Source organism: Oncorhynchus gorbuscha, linkage group LG17, assembly GCF_021184085.1.
Source record: "Oncorhynchus gorbuscha isolate QuinsamMale2020 ecotype Even-year linkage group LG17, OgorEven_v1.0, whole genome shotgun sequence".
Lineage (NCBI taxonomy): Eukaryota > Metazoa > Chordata > Actinopteri > Salmoniformes > Salmonidae > Oncorhynchus > Oncorhynchus gorbuscha.
In genome coordinates, this window is record NC_060189.1 from 58,696,436 (window position 1) to 58,721,159 (window position 24,724).

At 43.1% G+C, this 24,724-nt stretch overlaps 1 protein-coding gene and 1 non-coding gene across 2 annotated transcripts; one reads left to right on the forward strand and one right to left on the reverse strand.

The window, feature by feature from the left end:
• LOC124001179 (phosphatidylcholine:ceramide cholinephosphotransferase 2-like) lies at positions 1-23,826 on the reverse strand. The gene is made up of 6 exons (XM_046307783.1): positions 23,624-23,826; positions 9,121-9,726; positions 8,599-8,716; positions 6,260-6,413; positions 5,398-5,564; positions 1-832 (listed from the first exon to the last, which is right to left on the reverse strand). Exons 2-6 carry the CDS (start codon positions 9,573-9,575, stop codon positions 647-649), a joined length of 1,080 nt encoding a protein of 359 aa, XP_046163739.1. The 5' UTR covers positions 9,576-9,726; positions 23,624-23,826; the 3' UTR covers positions 1-646.
• trnaa-ugc lies at positions 6,576-6,650 on the forward strand. Its single transcript has one exon. It is a non-coding gene; the product is annotated as a tRNA-Ala (tRNA).
• Positions 23,827-24,724: the final 898 nt, after the last annotated feature.

Here is a 24,724-nt window from a genome sequence, read left to right on the forward strand (position 1 = left end):
TGAAGTCAACGTGTTCTTTTTTTATTATGAAGGTATAAATTATGGTACATTAGGACACACAATCATATGAGACTAAAGACTAAATGCACATTGAATGCAAATTAAATTAATACACAATATAAAACATTGAAAACAAACATCTTAAAGTTTGCAATTTAAAATTGCATGCATTTCTATTTAAAGGCACATTTTGGAAATTATATATTTTTTAAAGTACTTAATATTCATTAAATCTAATTGATGCAAACGTAATAATGTATAGCTCTATAAAATTCAATTTTGATGTTGGAGTTTTGAGTAAAGCTGCAAACCAGTGGCAAAGCGCTGCATGACATCGCAACATGTTGACTTCAGTTGAGTTTGTTACAGTAACATTCACAAGAATAAAGAACATTTTCAAATAAACGGACCTCATAAATAACATACATTGTAGTGGTGAAGTACACAAGGACCCAATGTGGACTATGTTATTCTTCTCACATACTTTCCCTATATGACCATTTCCTCACAAACTTCAACTATCCTTCACATAATACTTTAAATCACATAATAGAGCATAAATACTGCGTGAATACAAAATAGGTTGGGGTGTTCAAAGCAACACTGGCGGTGAATGCCTGGTGAACACGACCCTGAACTGGAGTCCCTACTCCTCCCGCAGGCTCTGCACTGCACTGTACTTCTTACAGGAGTTCTTAAGGCAGGCAGGGGGCCAGGTGATTGGCCAGCAGAAGGAGCAGGGCACCTGGGTCTGCACGTTCCTCTCAAAGAAGTTGAACACGGGGTTCCACCAGGTGTTGGTGAGGTAGTTGTTGGGCGAGCACCGCAGGGCCTGTCAACAGAAACAACAGACAACTTAAACGTGAGCATTACATCATAGGAGACTTCAAATCGCTGGTACTGATACCACCACCAACACAGTGCTGTGGATGATGCTCTACATGGTCGTGTATCCAGATATCCAAGGTACTACATCAGAAAGAGGGGTGTGGAGGACCAGTTCAATGGAACCTAAAGAGAACTCCTTGTTGAAGCATGATGTAGTACAGTGCCCAATCATAATGCTATGTGTAACATATCCAGTGTCCTGTTTCCCAACGCTCGTTGCTTTGTAATAATGTTTTCCATGTCATTTGTACCCGTTCACACCACAGAGAGGTGCAGGCGGAGATCGATGCAGTGGTGGGCCCAGACAGGGTCCCGTCTCTCACTGATAAAGGCAGCCTGCCATTCACAGAGGCCATGACCATGGAGGTGCAGAGGATGACTGGTGGTCAGTTAAGAACAAATTCTTATTTACAATGACAGCCTACCCCGGCCAACGTTGGGCCAATTGTGCGCCGCCCTATGGGACTCCAAATCACGGCCGGATGTGATACAGCCTGGAATCGAACCAGGGACTGTAGTGACGCCTCTTGCACTGAGATGCAGTGCCTTAGACCACTGCACCACTCAGGAGCATTAGCACAACAAACAAAGACAAGAGCCTTACTGAAGAATAAATAGTCCTCTTTTTAATTTGTTTGTCTTTTAGCAGATGCTCTTATTAAGAGTAACTTACAGGAGCAATTAGGGTTAAGTGCCTTGCACAAAGGGCACATCTACAGGTTTCACCTAGTCAGCTAGGGGAATGGAACCAGCAACACCTTTCAGTTACTGGTCCAACCTATTAACCGCTAGGCTACTACCCAGTGTGGCAAAAGGCAAAAAAGATCAGACCCCTCCCTCAGTGGCCGGTCCAGATCCAGAGCCACATTTATGGGCTCTAAGACCAACTATTGACTGGGGAATAAAATAAGAAACTGCCACAACAGCATGCGACCAGCAGAGGGAGCCAAATGCACGGGAACTACAAGTACTGAGCATTAAACAAGAACCAACCTACAGGAAGACTGAGGAGGAGTGGTAGGAACAGACCTACCAAACCAACGCCCCAACGGAAGAATACTTATGGGCATCGGTGCTGAAGGAACTAACATTGGACTAAGTGCTACATAATCTTGAGCACGCGGCAAAGAAAAGTGGCAAGGACATAATGTAATGGCACACTGTGCTAAGATAGTTAGGGGGGAAGATGTTCGGGAGTGCAATCTGAGTGTCTAAAAGAGGTATAAAATTAGGAGAGATCAGTGCCTCGGCATGATCCTCAACCCATATGATTTGGACATCATAGAGAATCATCAGACCAGGTAAATGACCTTTACTATACTCTGTTTGTATTGGCTACTTTGACATCAAGGCAGAGCAAACTATTGACTGGTACATCTTAAGAATAGTGTTGTACACTAGAAGCTCAAACCACATAAAAAGAATAAGAGAACAAGGTTGTGAAAGAGAGAACTTCACCCCTCAACAGCGCGAGGCATAGAGAACTCTTGGGAGCAACAAGTTCCATCTTTAGTGTGTCAGTGAAAATTGCAGTTTGGCAAGATTGAAAAAGCCCAGAAATAAGTAAGCCTCGTAGTAGCCAAGGGTCGATAAAAGGGAATCAATATCTAAACAGTAGGCAGTAAAAAGTGGAACCATAGGAAATTCGGACTAAATAAGAAAATTATCGTATTATAAACAGCAGAGGCCAAAATATTACTACTCTTATAAAGAGCAGTTTCGGGAAGGACCAAGGGAATAGAGCTTCAAGGTAAATATATGGGTGTTTGCTTTGCTTAAGAGTTATAAGAAGTGTGTTAAGCGATTTACATTTGCAATATTATCTGGCATAGTATAGCGCATTAAGGATTGATTGAGCATTATTGATGTATTAGGAAACTGTAGAACCATTGAATTGTAATAACGTGTAGAAGACAAAAAACAGAGTGACTTAATAAAAGCTAGAAACTTTGACAACTAGGCCAGATTAACGATCTGGAGAGCAAACGCCTCTGACACTCTCACAGAACAGAAAGTGACCCTGGTTATAGGTTCAAGTGATTGCACTAAAGAATATTTCATTGTGTGTCGTTGGAAAAGTCAATACATATAACAATACTAGTTTCCAAGTGACTACTAGCTGACGAGCATAATAACTAACAGAAGATAAGTTATTAGGTATTGATATATAAAAGAAGAAGAAAAGGTAAGGGAGTATAGGAAGAGACTATAAACATAAAGTAATAAAGTACTCATCTATCCAAGGCCCCACGCTTAGACCGGGAAATAAGGGAGTGACAACGTGAACGAAGGAACAAACCCAACTCACGCGAAGGGCCATTACGAATACATAGAAGGGTCTAACCAGAGGACGGGGTAGAGGCTTTTGCTGCAGACGACGGGCAAAAGTCAGCACCGTGACACCAGCCAAAAACAATTGTAAACTTTGGCATAAACATTTATCAATAGTAGTAATATGGATATGTAGAACATCTCATTTTGTGCAATTCAATAATCAATGAAATTGTTGACAGTCAGGCAATTGACACAACTACAAGGGAAGGAGCTGTAATAGTAAATGTCAGGCCCTATTATGACGTCAGTCTTAGTTTTGACCAGCAGGGGGAGTAACACCGTGCCAACACATTATAGCACTTCTATAACCTACACGTTGTGATGACACTTCTATCAAACAAACGTTCACACTTGTAATTCACAGAACTATGGGAGGTTTACACAACATTTCCCTGAAACATGAAGGTCATTACGTTAACATTAGGTTAATCATTATGTAAACATGCAGAAAGCGGTCGTCTTTTGAGGTGAATCTCACAGGGTGGGTAGAGCCATCTATCATGATCCAAGCCAGGGCTAATGGATGAGGATGAGGGTGTACTCAGTCGTGTAAACACTGTGGTAGGTGGTTCAGAAGTGTGTGTGAGTGCTTCTGGCATTGCACGTGCACACACACACACACACACACACACACACACACACACACACACACACACACACACACACACACACACACACACACACACACACACACAACACACACACACACACACACACACACACAGCTAACCTTGTGGGACACACAATTCAGTCCCATTAAAAATCCTATTTTCCCTAACCCGTACTCTTCCCCTAAACCTAGCTCATAACCCTAAAACTAACCCTAGCTCCTTACCCAAACCCTTAACGTAATTCTAACCCTAACACTAATTCCAACCTTAACCCTAACCCCCTAGAAATAGCATTTGACCTCGTGGGGACTAACATCATGTCCCCAGTTGGTCAAATGATTGTTTGTTTACTATTATTGTGGGGACTTTTGGTTTGGAACCAAAATTTCTTATTGGTCTATTAACTTATCACCTGGTGATTTCACCAGCAGGCAAAAACTACATCCCACTAAAATTGGCTGAAATTTCAGCCTGCCTTTTCAAACAGCTCTTACATTACAATGGCATTATCATAATTTCACATATTATTCCAACCTCGGTGTCACAATATACATAAAACACAGGTAAATCAAGTTTTTGACAGCACTGGGCCTTTTAAACAGCTGTATTGTGAGTGTTGTCTTGCTCATCCACCAATAGGTCTACAGAGAAAGAAGTAGAGACTGAACAAGCTGCTTGTCAAAAGGGACACCTTTTCTACTTTGTCTCATTCTCACTGGTGGGTGTAATTCAATTCATCTTGTAAAGAAGATTCTAAAGCAGCAGTATTCAACTCTGACCCGACGAGATCCAGAGCCTGCTGGTTTCCTGTTCCACCTGATAATGAATTGCACACACCCGGTGTCCCAGGTCTAAATCAGTCCCTGATTTTTGGGGAACAATGAAAAAAAATGCAGTGGAGCTGGTTTCGAGGTCCAGAGTAGAGTTTGAAGGTTCTGAAGCCTGGTAAGCCGTTTCTGCTGGATAGCATCAGTCCATCTGCAGTATCATCAAGAATCTACTTTATCATCTGCTGTATTATCTATCTGCTTCTACTACATGACAGTATCATGTCACCTGGACGTTGGCCATGGTGTGGGATCACCAGAAGAGAAACGATTACTCTTATCTACATCACAGGAGGTTGGTGGCACCTTAATTGGGGAGGACGGGCTCGTGGTAATGGCTGGAGCGGAATAGGTGATCTAGAATAGGGCATTCCATTTGTTCCGTTCCAGCCATTATTATGAGCCGTCCTCCCCTCAGCAGCCGACTGATCAATATCTCACCTGGATGACCAGAAGAGAATGTGTCATTTATTTTTAAGATGTTTCATTGTCACATACACCAGATAGGTGCAGTGAAATGTGTTGTTTTGCAGGGTCAGACAAAGTAGTACGGAGCCACTGGAGCAAATTAGGGTTAAATGGCTTGTTTAAGGACACAGACAGATTTTCACGTTGGGTATTCCAACCAGCAAACTTTCAGTTACTGGCCTACCCCTCTTAACCCCTAGGCTACCTGCCACCCCATTACTATATCTAGTATCAGCATCATTCTAGATCCTACAGTGTCAGCAGGTCACCTGGACGTTGGCCATGGTGTGGTACCACCAGAAGAGGCGTGAGGTGATGAAGTAGGCCACCACCACATCCACACTGTAGTGTTCGTGGGCCACCAGAATACACACCACTCCCACAGCAGCCAGCAGCCAGCACATCAGGTGGTACCACCAGAACGTCCGCGGGGAGTCTGGACGAGACAAAAACAAACACAGGAGGTTCTTTCATTTCATTAACCTGGTCAATGTTAAGTGGATGACCATATAAACATATGAGTCTGGAGGGGGGGACACAGGGGTTGTGAATGTCGTCAGTAAGGTCAGACGTTGCATCCTCTTGAACAAGTCCCACACAGGAGGGAAGGTAATAGATCAGAGCTGTCATACTCATTCCATGGAGGGCCTTCTTCCAATTAAGACCCAGACAACCAGGTGAGGGGGGAGTTCCTTACTAATTAGTGACAAGAGAGAAGTGAAAACCCACAGACAGCCCCTTAGAATTAGTTTGACACGTGTAATAGTGCAGGGTTTCCCAAACTTGGTCCTGGGCCCCGCTTGGGGGACCATTTAGTTTTTTGCCCTAGCACTACACAGCTGGTTCAAATGATCTAAGCTTGATGAGGAGTTGGTTATTGAAGAAGGGAGGGGGGGGCAGGGTTTGGGAAACACTGTAATAGAGGATCAGGCCACACCTGGAAAATGTCCCTCCATCAACCAAATGTATATCTGCCTGGTAACATTACTACATAATCCAGGATGCGGTAGCTATGGGACCTTGTTTGACCTAACAGATAATCTAACCTAGATGAGAATATGATATACTTGTTTGTTATCAAGAATGAACAGTATTTAGATGTGTGTGTGTGATATTTTATCCAGCACTCACACTCTTTAATAAACAGGTAGGTGAGGGTAAGCATGACGGTGTGTCCACTGTAGAGGAAGTCACCACACATGAGGTGGGAGCCGGTGATGGACAGACCGCCGCCGGAGATCAATGTCAGCACACGCTGCATCTTAGCGTGAGAGTCCCCATACAGCTGAGAGAGAGATAGGAGGGAGAGAGAGAGAAGGGGGGGGGGTTGAGAGAGAAAGAGATAGGAGAGAGAGATTAGCTTGACAGACAATACAAGCAGCTTCAGTTAGAGGAATAAAGACCATTATACAAAACGTCATTGTAACATCAGTGCAACACAAACGATGTTCCCGTGTGGCTCAGTTGGTAGAGCATGGCACTTGCAATGCCAGGGTTGTGGGTTTGATTCCCATAGGGGACCAGTACAAACAAAATATTAAAAGTATGGACTCGCTACCGTAAATCGCTCTGGACAAGTCCATCTGCTAAATTACGTACAGTTGAAGTCGGAAGATTACATACACTTAGGTTTGTCATTAAAACAATTAGGACATCTACTTTAAACAGCTTGGGAAATTCCAGAAAACTATGTCATGGCTTTAGAAGCTTCTGATAGGCTAATTGACATCATTTGAGTCAATTGGAGGTGTACCTGTGGATGTATTTCAAGGCCTACCTTCAAACTCAGTGCCTTTTTGCTTGACATCATGGGAAAGTCAAAAGAAATCAGCCAAGACCTCAGAAAAAGAATTGTAGACCTCCACAAGTCTGGTTCATCCTTGGGAGAAATTTTCAAACGCCTGAAGGTACCAAGTCCATCTGTACAAATAGTACGCAAGTTGAAACACCATTGGATCACGCAGCCGTCATACCGCTCAGGAAGGAGACGTGTTCTGTCTCCTAAAGATGAACATACTTGTGCGAAAAGTGCAAATCAATCCCAGAACAGCAGCAAAGGACCTTGTGAAGATGCTGGAGGAAACCAGTACAAAAGTATCTATATCCACAGTAAAACGAGTTCTATATTGACATAACCTGAAAGGCCGCTCAGCAAGGAAGAAGCCACTGCTCCAAAACTGCTGTAAAAAAGCCAGACTGTGGTTTGCAACTGCACATGGGGACAAAGATCATACTTTATGGAGAAATTTCCTCTGGTCTGATGAAACAAAAATAGAACTGTTTGGCCATATTGACCATCGTTATGTTTGGAGGGAAAAGGGGAGGCTTGCAAGCCGAAGAACACCATCCCAATGTTAAACCATGGGGGTGGCAGCATCATGTTGTGGGGGTGCTTTGCTGCAGGAGGGACTGGTGCACTTCACAAAATAGATGGTTTCATGAGGGAGGAAGATTATGTGGATATATTGAAGCAACATCTCAAGACATCAGTTAAAGCTTGGTTGCAAATGGGTCTTCCAAATGGACAATGACCCCAAGCATACTTCCAAAGTTGTGGCAAAATGGCTTAAGGAAAACAAAGTCAAGGTATTGGAGTGGCCATCACAAAGCCCTGACCTCAATCCTATAGAACATTTGTGGGCAGAACTGAAAAAGCGTGTGCAAGCAAGGAGGCGGACAAACCTGACTCAGTTACACCAGCTCTGTCAGGAGGAATGGGCCAAAATTCACTTATTGTAGGAAGCTTGTGGAAGGCTACCCGAAATGTTCGACCCAAGTTAAACAATTTAAAGGCAATGCTACCAAATACTAATTGAGTGTATGTAAACTTCTGACACACTGGGAATGTGATGAAAGAAATAAAAGCTGAAAGAAATAATTCTCTCTACTTATTATTCTGACATTTCACATTCCCAGTGGGTGGTGGTGATCCTAACTGACCTAAAATAGGGAATTCTTACCAGGATTAAATGTCAGGGATTGTGAAAAACTGAGTTTAGATGTATTTGGCTGAGGTGTATGTAAACTTCCGACTTCAATTGTAAATGTTTGGAAGTGTTAATATGAGCCTGTGTTAATGGATAGAATTGTACCTATCCAATGAAATTGCATTTAAACTCGCCAGTGTCGTCATCTTTCTCCCATCAGATCACTGTACCACAATACCCAGAAAACCTCAATTCCCTGGGGCATATATTTCCAATCGAACTCAAGACCGGATGCGATAATGTTTGTGTCTCCAGGGTTCGAATCCAAAATGGCTTTTTTTTTTATGAGCAGCTATTGAGCATGGCAGGCAGATCGATATGAGTTCTGGAGGGAGCCAGGATGAGATCACGGTAGGACGTGGTTCACATGCCACAGCTGACACACACACACACACACACACACACACACACACACACACACACACACACACACACACACACACACACACACACACACACACACACACACACACACACACACACCTTGGGGGCACAGGTGAAGTGATTGCCGGGTACAGGAAGGGTTGTGATGTACATGGTGACGCAGCGGTACAGGTAGAGGGTGCCAATCAGGAAGAAGAACCTCCGACCTGCAATCGACCTGGAAACAAACACACAAAGGGAAAATAAATGATGTCATCAAACAGGCCACTGTTAAAAGGGCCGTGGAACATTTCTCTTGGACATAGAACAGTGGAGGCTGCTGAGGGGAGGACGGCTCATAATATTGGCTGGAACGGAGCCAATGGAATGGCATCCAACCATGTGTTTGATGTGTTTGATACCATTCCACCTCCCCAATTAATTCCTCCCCAATTAACGTGCCACTAACCTCCTGTGACATAATAATAATGAAAATGTCATGTTCAGCATACCGTAGCACTTCATATAGCCTGCAATCACTGTCTTATACTGTTAAACCTGAATGTTGTATAGTCTGGTTAGAATGTCACATACATGGGGATAGCCTGTGACACAGATATCCCAAGATAACCGTTCTCTTACTTGTATCTGAGGAACAGCCACTGTATAACCCAGATTCCCACCAGGAGCATGCCGTTGATCTCGGTGACTGTGAACGCCCACTTCACCCGGTCGATGTAGTCAAAGAACTTATCGGGCAGTGGCGGGCTGTTCTCCTTCTCCGGGACCCTCTCGTGGACGACCGTGATGACCACGGTGGTCAGGACCAGGTTGAAGATGGCGTAGAAGAACGCAATGGCTGTCTTCCACCACTCCGTGGGCAGCCGGTTTCCCTTGGCGTCGGGCAGCGAGATCTTCACGTAGTCCCTGTGGTGCCCGATGACCTTGCGTAGGCATCGTTTCGTGTCCTCCGGAGTGTTTTGCCCGTGTTTGGGGCAGTTGGCGTTAGGGAGGACCCCAAAGACACTGGCAAGGACCCCGCTCTCACCATCCATGCCCGGGTCCAGATGGGATGCAGTCGGGTCCACGAGCACCATGGTCCAACACTGTCTACTGTCCACACACCAATGAAGAGCTCTCTGGTTCACTCAGTCAGCTAGTGCCTCTGAGGGGCCTGGAGAAATAGGAATTAGTCCTTGTTGTTGGGCCTACTGTATTTGGTTTGACTGAGGCAAAGATGTCTTCCCCCTGAAGAAGAACAAGAGGTTAGGATTTCAGTTTCATTTTGGTTCAAAAGGTGTTTACTGTGTGCTTGTTTCCTGCAGGAGAAAGAAGACACTGGAGAGACTTGAGCCGTAATGGAAGGATGGAATGCCTATCTGTGGGTAATTACTGGCTAATGTTCCCTCATTGTCTTTAATTTGGCTGGAGACAGACATGTCTGTTGGAAACTCATGACAATCTCTTCTCATTCTTCAGTTAACAACAACTACAGTACACTAATATCCACCACCATTCCATTTGCAAAAGGACAGTTGTACACTGAGATGCTAATTAATAATACCAGATGGCAAGGAAGTCATCATTACGAAATGCTAGTAGGCTACATATGTAGGATCTTAATCTGATCACTCTGTTGCAGGAGAACATTCCTGCAATGCAGGACATTTCAAATATGCAGTATATTTGAAGTTTAAAATGGCTTCTGAAATTTGTCATTTCCAATTTGAAGTTTCAGACTTGATTCTGCCCATCAAAATTTTAAATCAAAACCTACAAACATTTCCATTAAATATAATACACATAATAATTCAAATTTCCTGTTGCTGCAGGATTATCTTCCTGCTATATATTAAAAGTAATTTCCTCACCATCTTAAATAAGCATGCCCCTTTCAAAAAATGTAGAACTAAGAACAGATATAGCCCATAGTTCACTCCAGACCTGCCTGCCCTTGACCAGCACAAAAACATCCTGTGGTGGACTGCAATAGCATCGAATAGTCCCCGCGATATGCAACTGTTCAGGGAAGTCAGGAACCAATACACACAGTCAGTCAGGAAAGCAAAGGCCAGCTTTTTCCAAACATAAATGTGCATCCTGTAGCTCTAACTCCAGTTTTGGGACACTATAAAGTCCATGGAGAATAAGAGCACCTCCTCCCAGCTGCCCACTGCACTGAGGCTAGGTGACACGGTCACCACCGATAAATCCATGATAATCGAAAGTTTCAATAAGCATATCTCTGCGGCTGGCCATGCTTTCCTCCTGGCTACTCCAACCCCGGCCAACAACAATCTGGATCCTCTCTTTCTAAAATTATCCACCGCCATTGTTGCAACCCCTATTACAAGTCTGTTCAACCTCTCTTTCATTTCTTCCGAGAACCCTAAAGATTGGAAAGCTGCTGCGGTCATCCCCCTCTTCAAAGGGGGTGACACTCTAGACCCAAACTGTTACAGACCTATATCCATCCTGCCCTGCCTTTTAAAGTCTTTGAAAGCCAAGTTAATAAACAGATCACTGACCATTTCGAATCCCACCGTACCTTCTCCACTGTGCAATCCGGTTTCCGAGCCGGTCACGGGTGCACCTCAGCCACGCTCAAGGTACTAAACGATATCATAACCGCCATCGATAAAAGACTTTTAACTTTGTCAATCACCGTATTCGTATTGGCAGACTCAATAGCCTTGGTTTCTCAAATGACTACCTCGCCTGGTTCACCAACTACTTCGCAGTTAGAGTTACGTGTGTAAAATCGGAGGGCCTGTTGTCCGGACCTCTGGCAGTCTCTATGGGGGTACCACAGGGTTCAATTCTCGGGCAGACTCTTTTCTCTGTATATATCAACGACCTCGCTCTTGCTGCTGGTGATTCCCTGATCCACCTTTACGCAGATGACACCATTCTGTATACATCTGGCCCTTCTTTGGACACTGTGTTAACCAACCTCCAAACGAGCTTCAATGCCATATAACTCTCCTTCCGTGGCCTCCAACTGCTCTTAAACTCTGGCAAAACCAAATACATGCTTTCAACAGTTCGCTGCCCGCATCCACCCGCCTGACTAGCATCACTACTCTGGACAGTTCTGACCTAGAACACGTGGACAACTACAAATACCTAGGTGTATGGCTAGACTGTAAACTCTCCTTCCAGACTCATATCAAACATCTCCAATCCAAAATCTTTCAATTTCGCAACAAAGCCTTCACTCACTCCGCGAAACTTACACTAATAAAACTGACTATCCTACCAATCCTCGACTTTGGCGATGTCATCTACAAAATAGCTTCCAATACTCTACTCTGGATGCAGTCTATCACAGTGCCATCCGTTTTGTTACCAAAGCGCCTTATACAACCCACCACTGCGACCTGTATGCTCTAGTCGGCTGGCCCTCGCTACATATTCATTGCCAGACCCACTGGCTCTAGGTCATCTACAAGTCTATGCTAGGTAAAGCTCCGCCTTATCTCAGCTCACTGGTCACGATAACAACACCCACCCGTAGCACACGTTCCAGCAGGTATATCTCACTGGTCATCCCCAAAGCAAACACCTCTTTCGGCCACCTTTCCTTCCAGTTTTCTGCTGCCAGTGACTGGGACGAATTGCAAAAAAATAAAAATAAATAAATAAATAAATTAAAAAAATAAAAAATTTAAAAAATTAAAATAAAATTTAAAAAAAATCGCTGAAGCTGGAGACTTACATTTCCCTCACTAACTTTAAACATCAGCTATCTGAGCAGCTAACCGATCGCTGCAGCTGTACATAGTCCATCTGTAAATAGCCCACCCAATCTACCTACCTCATCCCCATATTGTTTTTATTTACTTTGCTGCTCTTTTGCAGACCAGTATCACTACTTACACACCATCATCTGATCATCATCATCTGCTCATCTATCACTCCAGTGTTAATCTGCTAAATTGTAATTACTTTGCTAATATTTATTGCCATACCTCCTCATGCCATTTGCACACACTGTATATAGACTTTCTTTTTTTCTATTGTGTTATTGACTGTACGCTTGTTTATTCCATGTAACTCTGTGTTGTTGTTTTGTCGCACTGCTTTGCTTTATCTTGGCCAGGTCTCAGTTGTAAATGAGAACTTTTTCTCAACTAGCTAACCTGGTTAAATAAAGATGAAATAAAATAAAATATAAAACTAGCAAATCCTATATCTGTATGTCCCTTTAATTACTAACTCGTCAACTATCATCTCCTGTCCTGTGATTTAAATAGTTTGGGTTTAAATACCACATTTTCTCCCCAAAAAACCTGCCAACCTTCTAGGCAAAAAAAAACAAATTGTCGTTTCTCTAAATAGGTAGTCCAGGGATGATGCCAGAACCAAAATAGGAACCACTTCCCCAAAAGTTTTCAGAATGTAGCCTAAGCAAGGCTGCTGGTTTGCTTTAATGCAATAGAACATTAGTACATGAAAAGCCATGGCTCCATAATGATGATTTAGGATTAGGATGATGATGAGCAGGGAGGTGGTGGAAACTTCCAGATGTTTACTGTGATTCCACTACTCTTTATATTTAGGATTAGAATGATGATGAGCAGGGAGGTGGTGGAAACTTCCAGATGTTTACTGTGATTCCACTACTCTTTATATTTAGGATTAGGATGATGATGAGCAGGGAGGTGGTGGAAACTTGATTCCAGATTAGAATTTACTGTGATTCCACTATTCCACTACTTTATATTTAGGATTAGGATGATGATGAGCAGGGAGGTGGTGGAAACTTCCAGATGTTTACTGTGATTCCACTACTCTTTATATTTAGGATTAGAATGATGATGAGCAGGGAGGTGGTGGAAACTTCCAGATGTTTACTGTGATTCCACTACTCTTTATATTTAGGATTAGAATGATGATGAGCAGGGAGGTGGTGGAAACTTCCAGATGTTTACTGTGATTCCACTACTCTTTATATTTAGGATTAGGATGATGATGAGCAGGGAGGTGGTGGAAACTTCCAGATGTTTACTGTGATTCCACTACTCTTTATATTTAGGATTATATTTAGGGGAGGTTGGAAACTTCCAGATGTTTACTGATTCCACTACTCTTTATATTTAGATTAGAATGATGATGAGCAGGGAGGTGGTGGAAACTTCCAGATGTTTACTGATGGATTAGAATGATGATGAGCAGGGAGGTGGTGAAACTTCCAGATGTTTACTGTGATTCTTCCATATTTAGGATTAGTTGATGAGCAGGGAGGTGGTGGAAACTTCCAGATGTTTACTGTGATTCCACTACTCTTTATATTTAGGATTAGAATGATGATGAGCAGGAGGTGGTGGAAACTTCCAGATGTTTACTTGATTCCACTACTCTTTATATTTAGGATTAGGATGATGATGAGCAGGAGGTGGTGGAAACTTCCAGATGTTTACTGTGATTCCACTACTCTTTATATGTAGGATTAGGATGATGATGAGCAGGGAGGTGGTGGAAACTTCCAGATGTTTACTGTGATTCCACTACTCTTTATATTTAGGATTAGCAAATTAAGGAGATAGAGTTTACTGTACTAGTCATTCCTGGCTGTATCAGCTTAAATGTTCCTTTTATCAAAATGCTCTTTGTGGTGTTTACAACTGCAGGCTACTCTAGGGTGTTGACGTGAGTGTTTATTTTAACCTTTTGTAGTTGGATATTTCCCAGAAGCACTGGCTCATTTACTCTTTGAAGACTCTTATTTTGGTGACTCTGACAATTGCACCAGACAGCCTACTTCTCAGACCTGAGTTCAAATACTATTTGAAACCCTATTGCTTTATTTACATTTACATTTACATTTAAGTCATTTAGCAGACGCTCTTATCCAGAGCGACTTACAATATTTGTGGTTAATTGAGCTTGCATGGCTTAATGGACCAATAGAATAGTCCACAAACTACAAACCCCACCCACCTGGCATTCCAGGCAGACTAGAGCAAACACTCAAAAGTATTTGAAAGATTTCAAATAGTATTTGAACCCAGGCCTGGGGCTTTTATTTGACTGCAAGTTTGTTCTTCTGTCAAGGAGGATCTGGAACGCTGATCAAACCATTTGTAGCTCCGCCACGGCAACGTAGTTCTCTTTCTGTCCTCCCCTGCCTGAGATGATATACCCAGCCTCCTCTCTATATCCCCAGCTGCCAGGAACGGTTCCAAATGCAGGCTTCACATGTATAGACTATATGTTCTGCAAGACTGCCTCAAGTAGTTACAGTGTAGAAGCTGCTCACTGAACACCATGTCACATGGCTTGTGTCGTCCGCCTTGCATGGAAGATAGGAGATACAGGAAATGGAGATTGGTTGGGAGATGCATGTAGTACATCTGTATGTAGTTGCTGTATGAAGTGTGCTGGCTGGACAGACTGTCACTGTACTGTAGGCTAGGTCTGAGATTTGAGAGAGCAGAGAGAGGGAAGAATTAGAGAGGAAGAGGGAAAAAAGAGCCAGAGTGGAGAGGTAGAGAGAGATAATAGGTAGAGAGGAGGAAGTAAACAAAGAGAGAGAAGAGGGAAGGAGAGACAGAGGGAGGTAGACATAGATGGGTAGAGAGAGAGAGGGAAATAGAATAGGTAGAGAGGTAGACAGATGGGAGGAGAGAGAGAGAGAGAGAGAGAGAGAGCGAGAGAGAGCGAGCAAGAGGGGTGTCTGTGGGAATGACTTAGAACCTATGGACGCTCTCTCATAAAGGGAGGGCACCAATCAGGGGGGCTTTGTCCCGATGCACAAGAACACACAATCCCATTGTACCAGCTGACAATCCAGGTAAAAGACACACACACACACACAATACCATGCATGCACACATGTTCGAACACACACAATGCATAGACACATTACACCGACTGCACTGTACTTTGAGGTTTCTCTGAGCTAAGAAAAGAGAGCCCAGCCCATTGCTTATCCAGCTCTCAAATTGAGGGCATCTGGCTTGATTGAAGAGTCCTAAGCTAAGTATAACCTCTGACTCCAAGGCCTACTGCAAATTAAATCTTCAGCCAGGGGGTGGATGGATGACTGAGACCACGGAGTTGGTATCTTCTATCACAGATACAGATGACAGTCTTAGTATAGGGAGGCTCCAGTGTTCCTGCGAGATTCACACGGCCAAAGAGCAAAGTGTGTGTGTGTGTGTAACCTGAGACTGACTGAAACCTGTCGACAGACACACCTCTCCTGCGTCACATTCCTCCAGGCACACACACACACACACACACACTGAGAGCAAGGGGTCGCCTTCTGAAATTCAAAGTGAAATTTTCTCTGTAGTCTTTAATCATTAGAGAAAATGTTATTGCAACCACATGCTTAAACTCTAAAAAGTGAACAACTGTAGCTACAAAAATAAAGAATTGTTCATTTGATGTGGGAGTAATAGACAGTTTACTGTCAACCTTCCACTTTCCAGAGGTGGACAAACTAGCCAAAACAAAGGACCATGACTTACCTAAAGCCACAGGTCCGTTGACTAGAGGTTTCCATTCACACGCCAGAATAAAGCACAGAATCTTGGACACAGGAACATGAGTTTATTTGGGACTGAGCCCTTTTTTTTGTTTCTTTTGGGTTGAAGGGGACCCCCATTTAAAGCATCCGTGAGGTCTGAGGTGTTAAATCCTAGTGCCAGGTCCTTACTAACTAGTGTGTATATATCTGGGTTGATTTAGTGACTCAAAGGGGGTGATAATAATGGTTGGTTTATAACATGTTTCCAAGTTTAGTTGTTTATTGAAACTGAATTGATATGCAGACTTCACAGACCATGTTGAAACTGAATTCAAATGCAGGCTTCACATGTATAGACTATATGTTCTGCAAGACTGCCTCAAGTAGTTACAGTGTAGAAGCTGCTCACTGAACACCATGTCACATGGCTTGTGTCAGTCCACCTTGCGTGGACGTTAGGAGATACAGGACATGGAGGAATAATCATTCAGAACTTTACCTTGTGTTTATTCTCAAGTTAAAAGGAATACGTTGTGTTGTTTCATATACTGTAGAGGCATGTTATATTTCCGTAGGTGGACCATGTTCTTAGAGGTATTTTACCCACTAGGTGGAAGCACTGCACAATTTTATGTATGGTTTTCAAATTGATGTAGTAGTTCTGTCCTTGTCTATTAAATGTTCTGTATTATGTCATGTTTCATGTGTTGCTGATACTTTTGCACCGGCTAATGGGGATCCTAATAAAATACCAAATGGTTAGGCCAAAACAGTCCACATGCTGCCTATCTACCCACCCTAGATACAATTTCCAAACTGATATGAACAGGTCCCTCAGAAGAGAGGGCTACTCACGGAATTTGAATAGCAAAGTAGAGTACTTTGCACCTGACCCGAAATAGGCTGCATCCTGGTGTTCTAACTGAGCCTTCTAGTGTACCGTTTAAAGAACTGTACGGTGGTGTCGTAACGTTGCCTTAGGCAGATTGACCCGACAGTACAAAACATGGTTTCATTCACTGGGGAAAATCGCCCCAACAGCAACACGGAAAGAGAAAAGGATTAAGTAATAAGGCCCGAGGGGAAGTGGTACATGAGCAATATACCACAGCTAAGGGCTGTTCTTAGGCACGACACAACACGGAGTGGTAGAGTAAAAAGGAAGAGAACGCAACACAGCATGGTATAGTATTCCACTATTCCAATACAGGAGACATGAACCAAAAAGGATGCCAGTAAAATGTACTTTAAATGGGGATAATCTCTGCCTGTTCATGCTCTCTACCTCTTTTCAGTTCATGATGTGAGAGGACTTCAGGAATGGCCCTTTTCTATTCTCCTGCACTTCACAAGCTTCTGCCGCCTTTTAAAAGGTGTGAGTGCATCTCCAGCTTCCAAAATGCATCTTATACTGAACAAAAATATAGAAATGCAACGTGTTGTGCTGAATTCATTTTTTTAACCTTTATTTAACTAGTCAAGTCTGTTAAGAACAAATTCTTATTTTCAATGACGGCCTAGGAGTGGGTTAACTGCGTGTTCAGGTGCGGAACAACAGATTTGACCTTATCAGCTCAGGGATTCAATCTTGCAACCTTTCGGTTACTAGTCCAACGCTCTAACCACTAAGTTACCTGACGCCCCGAGATATCAGAAATGTTCCAATGCGCACATAAAGCTTATTTCTCTCAAAAATGTTCCACAAATTTGTATTTCAACCCTATTCTTAGTGAGCATTTATTTTTGCCAAGATAATCCATCCACCTGACAGGTGTGGCATATCACAAAGCTGATTAAACATTACACAGGTGCACCTTGTGCTGGGGAAAATACAATGTCACTCTAAAATGTGCCGTTTTGTCACACAACCCATGTATCAAGGTTTGAGGGAGTGTGCTATTGGCATGCTGACTGCAAGAATGTCTACCAGAGCTGTTGCCAGATAATTGAATGTTCATTTCTCTATCATAAGTCACCGCCTCCTGACAAATTCTCTAAAATAGCATTGTATGTCCAACCGGCCTCACAACCACAGATCATGTGTATGGCGTCGTATAGGCGAGCGGTTTGCTGATGTCAACGTTGTGAACAGAGTGCGCCATGGTGGCGGTGGGGTTAAGGTATGGACAGGCATAAGCTAGAGACAATGAACACAATTGCGTTTTTTAGATGGCAATTTGAATGCACAGAGATACCGTGACGAGATCCTGAGGCCCATTGTCATGCCATTCATCCACCGCCATCACCTCTTGTTTCAGCATGATAACACATGGCCCCATGTCGCAAGGATCTGTACACAATTCCTGGAAGCTGAAAATGTCCCTGTTCTTCCATGGCCTGTCTACTCACCAGACATGTCACCCATTGATCATGTTTGGTGTGTACGACAACGTGTTCCAGTTCCTGCCAATATCCAGCAACTTCGCACAGCCATTGACGAGGAGTGGGACAACATTCCACGGGTCACCACGATCAGCAAGTTTCAGACAGAACACCACCTTCCTGACTCACAGATGTTTCGCTTTCTCTTATGTAACAAGATTCTGAGAGGATGGCTGTAAACCAATAACTATGGTCCTGACTGTTGCTCTCTGAACAAAGCTCTATTAGGAATCCTATATCAGTAAATGATATAGACAAGTAACCACATCAAAGGCAACATGTCCTTGTCAAGGAGCCTTCTCTGTCTCCTCTCCTTCTGTAGCACTGAGGCCAATACTCAAAGTTTTGATGCTTCCCTCAAGGCTATCCATCACTGGCAGGTCCCTCAATGCTCTCTCAAGGTTACAGACAGTGCAGAGAGTATCATAAGGGCTAAAATATGCTACAGGGCTTCTATGAGTAAGTAAAGGTGTGGATATAAGTCTATAATTTATTTCTATTCGTATTTACTGTAACTAATATTTTTCAGATGAGATTGAAGATATTTCTTTCCAATGGTGTCCTCCGCATGACTGTACTGTGTACTGACCTGCAGGTCAACAGATACCACCAGGCTAGTTTTCCACTGGCCCTCCCAGATGTGCACAGCAAAGCCTGTTTTCCAGCAGTCCCTACTGCTGCACCCAGTTCTCTCTCAGAGTCTACAGGGATGGGTGGTGATGGGAAAACTGGCAGCCAAACCTATCCCACATGCTCACAGACTGAGTAATGGATGGCACTCCACTCTCCTCATGTTAGCTATACTAGCTATTTCTAGAGGAGCCGCCCCAGTTGCCATGAAAGCTGTATTTTACTCTAGAGGAGTCGTGAAACTGCGGCCACCATTTTGGGTCCCACATAATGACATGTTACATGACAGCTGTCCAGTTATTTAGTCAGATTCACCATCAAAGGGAGGGTTAAAAATAAAGCAGAGTCAGTACCAGAAGTGACTCGGCCCTGTGGAGACCAGAGCTCATCATAGTGAAGAGTCCCATCCAGAATACTATTTACCCTAACCCCTAACCTTAACCCTAAAACTATACCTAACCCTCAATGTAACCCCTAACACTAACCATAATTCTAACCCGAATTGTAACCCTAACCGCCCCTAAAATAGCATTTTTCCTTGTGGGGAGTGGCAAAATGTCTCCACTTGAGGATAGTTACACACACACACACACACACACACACACACACACACACACACACACACACACACACACACACACACACACACACACACACACACACACACACACACACACACACACACACACACACACACACACACACACACACACACACACACACACACACACACTATTTAAGAGCTTTGCAGTTTAGTTTAGAAATGTTTGGAAAGCAATCATGATCATATTTGAGGAGACATTTCATGGGGAGCTCTAAGTGGAATATGATGCTAAATGCAGGTTCGAAAATATGGATGTATGTTTATGTGAGAGCAGTTAATTATGCATTTTTAGACAGTGGTTTACATACACTGTGAAGGCTTTACGGCACAGCACACAATAATGGGATGAATGATGGCAGGTCAGGAATCACTGTATGTCCTTTCCCACTGTCCAATCAATGCGGTTGATTTAAATAAAGTTCAGTCAGTGAATAGATAAATGCACAGTAATCAATATGAGGTACTGCCTAACAGAGGAATATTGACATATCGTTGTCTGTTAATAAGACCTTTTAGAAACAACCCAAATTTCCACATTTACTTTGCCTTCTTCAAATTTCTTAGATTTGAGCTCTTAATCATTGAGTCTTCTTCTTATTGCAGTGATTGCTCTCTTTCTCCGATACTTCTCCTTCTCACTCAACAATAGGGGCAACAGCATTGGAAGGTCGGACAATTTAAATCCGTTTACCAAATTTTTACCAGCATGTCACATGTGCAACCAGAGGGAAAAAAATCCTAGACCCCCTTTACTCCACACATAGAGACGCATAGAAAGCTCTCCCCCACCCTCCATTTGGCAAATTTTACCATAATTCTATCCTTCCGATTCCTTCTGAAAGCAGGAAGTACCAGTGACTCGCTCAATACGGAAAGGGTCAGATGACAAGGATGCTACACTACAGGACTGTTTTGATAGCACAGACTGGAATATGTTCCAGGATTCATCCAATGGCATTGAGGAGTTCCCCACCTCAGTCATCGGCTTCATCAATACGTCCATTGATAACGTTGTTCCCACAGTGACTGTACGCAAGAATATCCTGCTATGCCCTCAGACGAACCATCAAACAAGCAAAGCGTCAATTCAGGATTAAGATTGAATCCTACTACACTGGCTCTGACGCTCATCAGATGTGGCAGGGCTTGAAAACTATTACAGACAACAAAGGGAAACCCAGACGCGAGCCTACCAGATGAGCTAAATGCTTTTTATGCTCGCTTCGAGGCAAGCAACACAGTAGCATGCATGAGAGCACCAGCTGTTCTGGATGACTGTGTGATAACGCTCTGGGTAGCCGATGTGAAAAAACCTTTAAACAGGTCAACATTCACAAAGCCACTGGCCAGACGGATTACCAGTGCGTGTACTCAAAGCATGCGCAGACCAACTGTCTTCACTGACATTTTCAACCTCTCCCTGACCGAGTCTGTAATACCTACATGTTTCATGCAGACCACCATAGTCCCTGTGCCCAAGGAAGCGAAGGTAACCTGCCTAAATGATTACCGACCCATAGAACACATGTCCGTAGTCATGGAGTGCTTTGAAAGGCTAGTCATGTGTCACACCAACAGCATCCTCCCGGACACCCTAGACCCACTCCAATTCGCATACCGCACCAACAGATCCACAGATGGCGCAATCTCAATTGCACTCCACACTGCCCTTTCCCACTTGGACAAAAGGAACACCTATGTGAAAATGCAGTTCATTGACTACAGCTCAGCGTTCAACACTATAGTGCCCACGAAGTTCATCACTAAGCTAAGGACTCTGGGACTAAACACCTCCCTCTGCAACTGGATCCTGAACTTCCTGACTGGGGCCCCTCAGGGGTGTGTACTTAGTCCCCTTCTGTATTCCCTGTTCACCCGTGACTGCATGGCCAAAAATGACTCCAACACCATTAAGTTTTCTGACGACACAACAGTGGTAGGCCTGATCACCGACAATGATGAGACGGCCTATAGGGAGGACGTCAGAGAACTGGTAGTGTGGTGCCAGGACAACAACCTCTCCCTCAATGTGAGCAAAACAAAGGAGCTGATCGTGGACTACAGGAAAAGGCGGGTGGAACAGGCCCCCATTAATATTGACGGGGCAGTAGTGGAGCAGGTCGAGAGTTTCAAGTTCCTTGGTGTCCACATCACCAACAAACTATCATGGTCCAAACATACCAAGACAGTTGTGAAGAGAGCATAACAAAACCTTTTTGCCCTCAGGAGACAGAAAAGATTTGGCAGGTGTCCCCAGATACTCAAAAGTTCTACAGCTGCACCATCGAGAGCATCCTGACCGGTTGCATTACCGTCTGGTATGTGCAACTGCTCGTTATCTGAACGTAAGGCGCTACAGAGGGTAATGCATAAAGCCCAGTATATCACTGGGGCCAAGCTTCCTACTGTCCAAGACCTATATACTTGGCGGTGTCAGAGGAAAGCCCATAAAATTGTCAGACTCCAGTCACCCAAGTTATAGACTGTTTTCTCTGTTACTGTACGGCAAGCGGTACCGGAGCATCAAGTTTAGGACCAAAAGGCTCTTCAACAGCTTCTACCCCCAAGCCATAAGACTGCTGAACATTTAATAAAATGGCCACCAGACTATTTTCATTGACCCCCCCCATCCCTTTTGTACATTGCTGCAACTTGTTGTTTATTATCTATGCATAGTTACTTCACCCCTACCTACATGTACAAATTACCTCTAACTGGTACCACCTGCATATAGCCTCGTTATTGTTATTTTATTGTGTTACTTTAAAAAATATTTGATTTACTTTAGTCTATTTGGTAAATATTTTCTTAACTCTTCAACTGCACTGTCGGTTAAGGGCTTGTAAGGAAGCATTTCATGGTAAGGTCTACACTGTATTCGGCGCATGTGACATAAAGTTTGATTTGATTAGCATTGTAAAGTTCAAGCCTGTCTTCCATCAAGACATAGGACCAAATAACATGTGCATGTTCCAACTCTTTTACATGGAAAAATAATTAACCGGCAGCACATAGCAGTAGCTTTATCTTTCCCCCTTAGAAGACCAACATGGGCAGGTCTCCGGTCGGCTGAAACCACTCTGTTACACCCTGGTGGCTTAGCCACACATGGGTGGGTGCCTGGTGGATAATTTCAGGGTATGGAGACTGCCTGGGTTCCAGGATTACAGGGCACTGCGGCGGGGGTGTGTCTGTGTGCTGAGCAGCAGGTCTCCACATTTAACATTTACTTTTCAGGAACAGCCCTGGTTAGTTAGTAGGACACAGCACCCCCCACCTTCACCTACCACCATGTTCTAAAAGGGGCACCAGGGTGAGGTGAGGGTTCCACCATGGAAATAGTCATTATAATGTTAAGGGTTCTGTGAGCTGTTCTGTCTCTTGTAACTCAATGGAAGGACATTTCCAGACTTTCATAGACCTGCTGCAATTGGAAATGGGCCGGTATTGGATTAATGTAATGTAATTAGACTAAGAAACATTTGAACATCTACTGTAGCCTACGTCGTTGGCTTGTACATTAAACGTATTATATTCAAATACTGTATAGTTAGCATAGTTTAGACGTTCAACAAGAACATATCACCTGTAGAAGTGTGCCTTGTCTACAGTATTTCCTGTTCCACGTCATGCTGCCAATGAATGATAACGAACCTGTTCTCTTGGCCCTAATAAAGTATCTTCACATGACATCCTCATTTCGTGCACAGTATTAGGCTAGTATTCTTTCACCACTCATGCATCTTTGTTTGCTAATTTACTATTGTGAAAGATCATGTTTTAATTTGGAAACTAGGCTATTTGGAACTGTCCATGACTATAGGCTACACAGTGAATGAAAGAAAAACGTATTTTGTTGTCGAACTACAATGACGTGACCTACTGGCAACATAACATAAATTGGCGATACCAACCTAGATCACAATAATTATCTTCACACGTTGTAATATTCATTCCATATGATGCAATTCACTCTAGGCTATTTAGTAGCCTAGCATACGTGCATTTGGTTATAATTCATTTTATATAGAGCATATCGTTTATCAACCTACCTGTCTTGCTTGGGATCCTCTCCAGTTGTGCGCCTTGTTCTTTCAGCGATCAAACTCCTAATGTTTACATGGCTGAAATGAACTCTGTCTTTGAGCGTGCGCTCCTCCCATATGCAAACATACAGTGGTCCAACCCCTCTCTGTATTACTGTACAGCCTAGCCTACAGTCAGCTGCAGAAACTGTCGCCAAAAACATCACTTATTTACGTACCTGCCCACTCCTTTGTATAAAGATGATTTAATAGCAAGCATACAATTGTTTCACCTGACCAGAGGTGATAGACATGATAAAGCAACCTTCCAATTCTCACCCATTCAAAGATATATTGCATTTTGAAGTGCAAGATATGCATTTCAATCTTTTTCTAACTTCCCATAATGAATTAGGACTACAATGTATACAACTGGATATTTGATTGCAATTCAATTTATAAAAAAATATATATATATTTTTAACTCTCATACAAAACATCTAAGAAATAAACATGCTCTATTTAAACCAGATTGTTCACGCTTCAAAAGAGGTAAAGCCTAGTCTTAGCCAACTAGTCCTGCATGATGATTAAGAAAAATAGGCTATTTATTCCCAGGCCTGTTCTGTAATGAGGACATTGGATAAGTACATAGCCTATCATCACACTTCTTTCTTTGATGTTGGGTTTGGCGTTTTCCAAAGAAGCAAACTACAGGGCCAACCATATGCAACATTTAGTCGGCTACAAGTTTACAGTGCAATTCTTCACAGATTGCTTTTAATGTTTTGTAATCAAGTCTGTCTTTACGATAATTGTTTTATAGGTTGGATAATATTTTGTATGTATTTTTTCATGAGTAGGATTTGCCCCAGTACGCGATATAGTTATTTAAATAAGTTATTTCCAATCATATAATTTAATTGGAAAAAATCGAACTGGAGCCAACAAACTAAAATGTCTAATATGAATATGTATTTTATCCAATGTGCATTCCGCCCTTATCTCCGCGACGCACACCACAGGTAATAAATAACTGGTCCAGGATATGTTATGTAATCTAGCTCTGTCATCCATAGTTGTCATCACCGTGTCGTTTGAGACTTGCGCGGATAAAACTGATTCAAA

What these genes read in the sequence shown, in the direction of transcription:
- LOC124001179 (XM_046307783.1), bottom strand. Translation starts at nt 9,575, where the DNA reads ATGGTGCTCGTGGACCCGACTGCATCCCATCTGGACCCGGGCATGGAT. An exon ending in TGGCTGTTCCTCAGATACAA is followed by an intron (nt 8,717 to 9,120) that starts GTAAGAGAACGG and finishes GTTTGTTTCCAG; the next exon opens with GTCGATTGCAGGTCGGAGGT. An exon ending in ACACCATGGCCAACGTCCAG is followed by an intron (nt 833 to 5,397) that starts GTGACCTGCTGA and finishes TTCTGTTGACAG; the next exon opens with GCCCTGCGGTGCTCGCCCAA.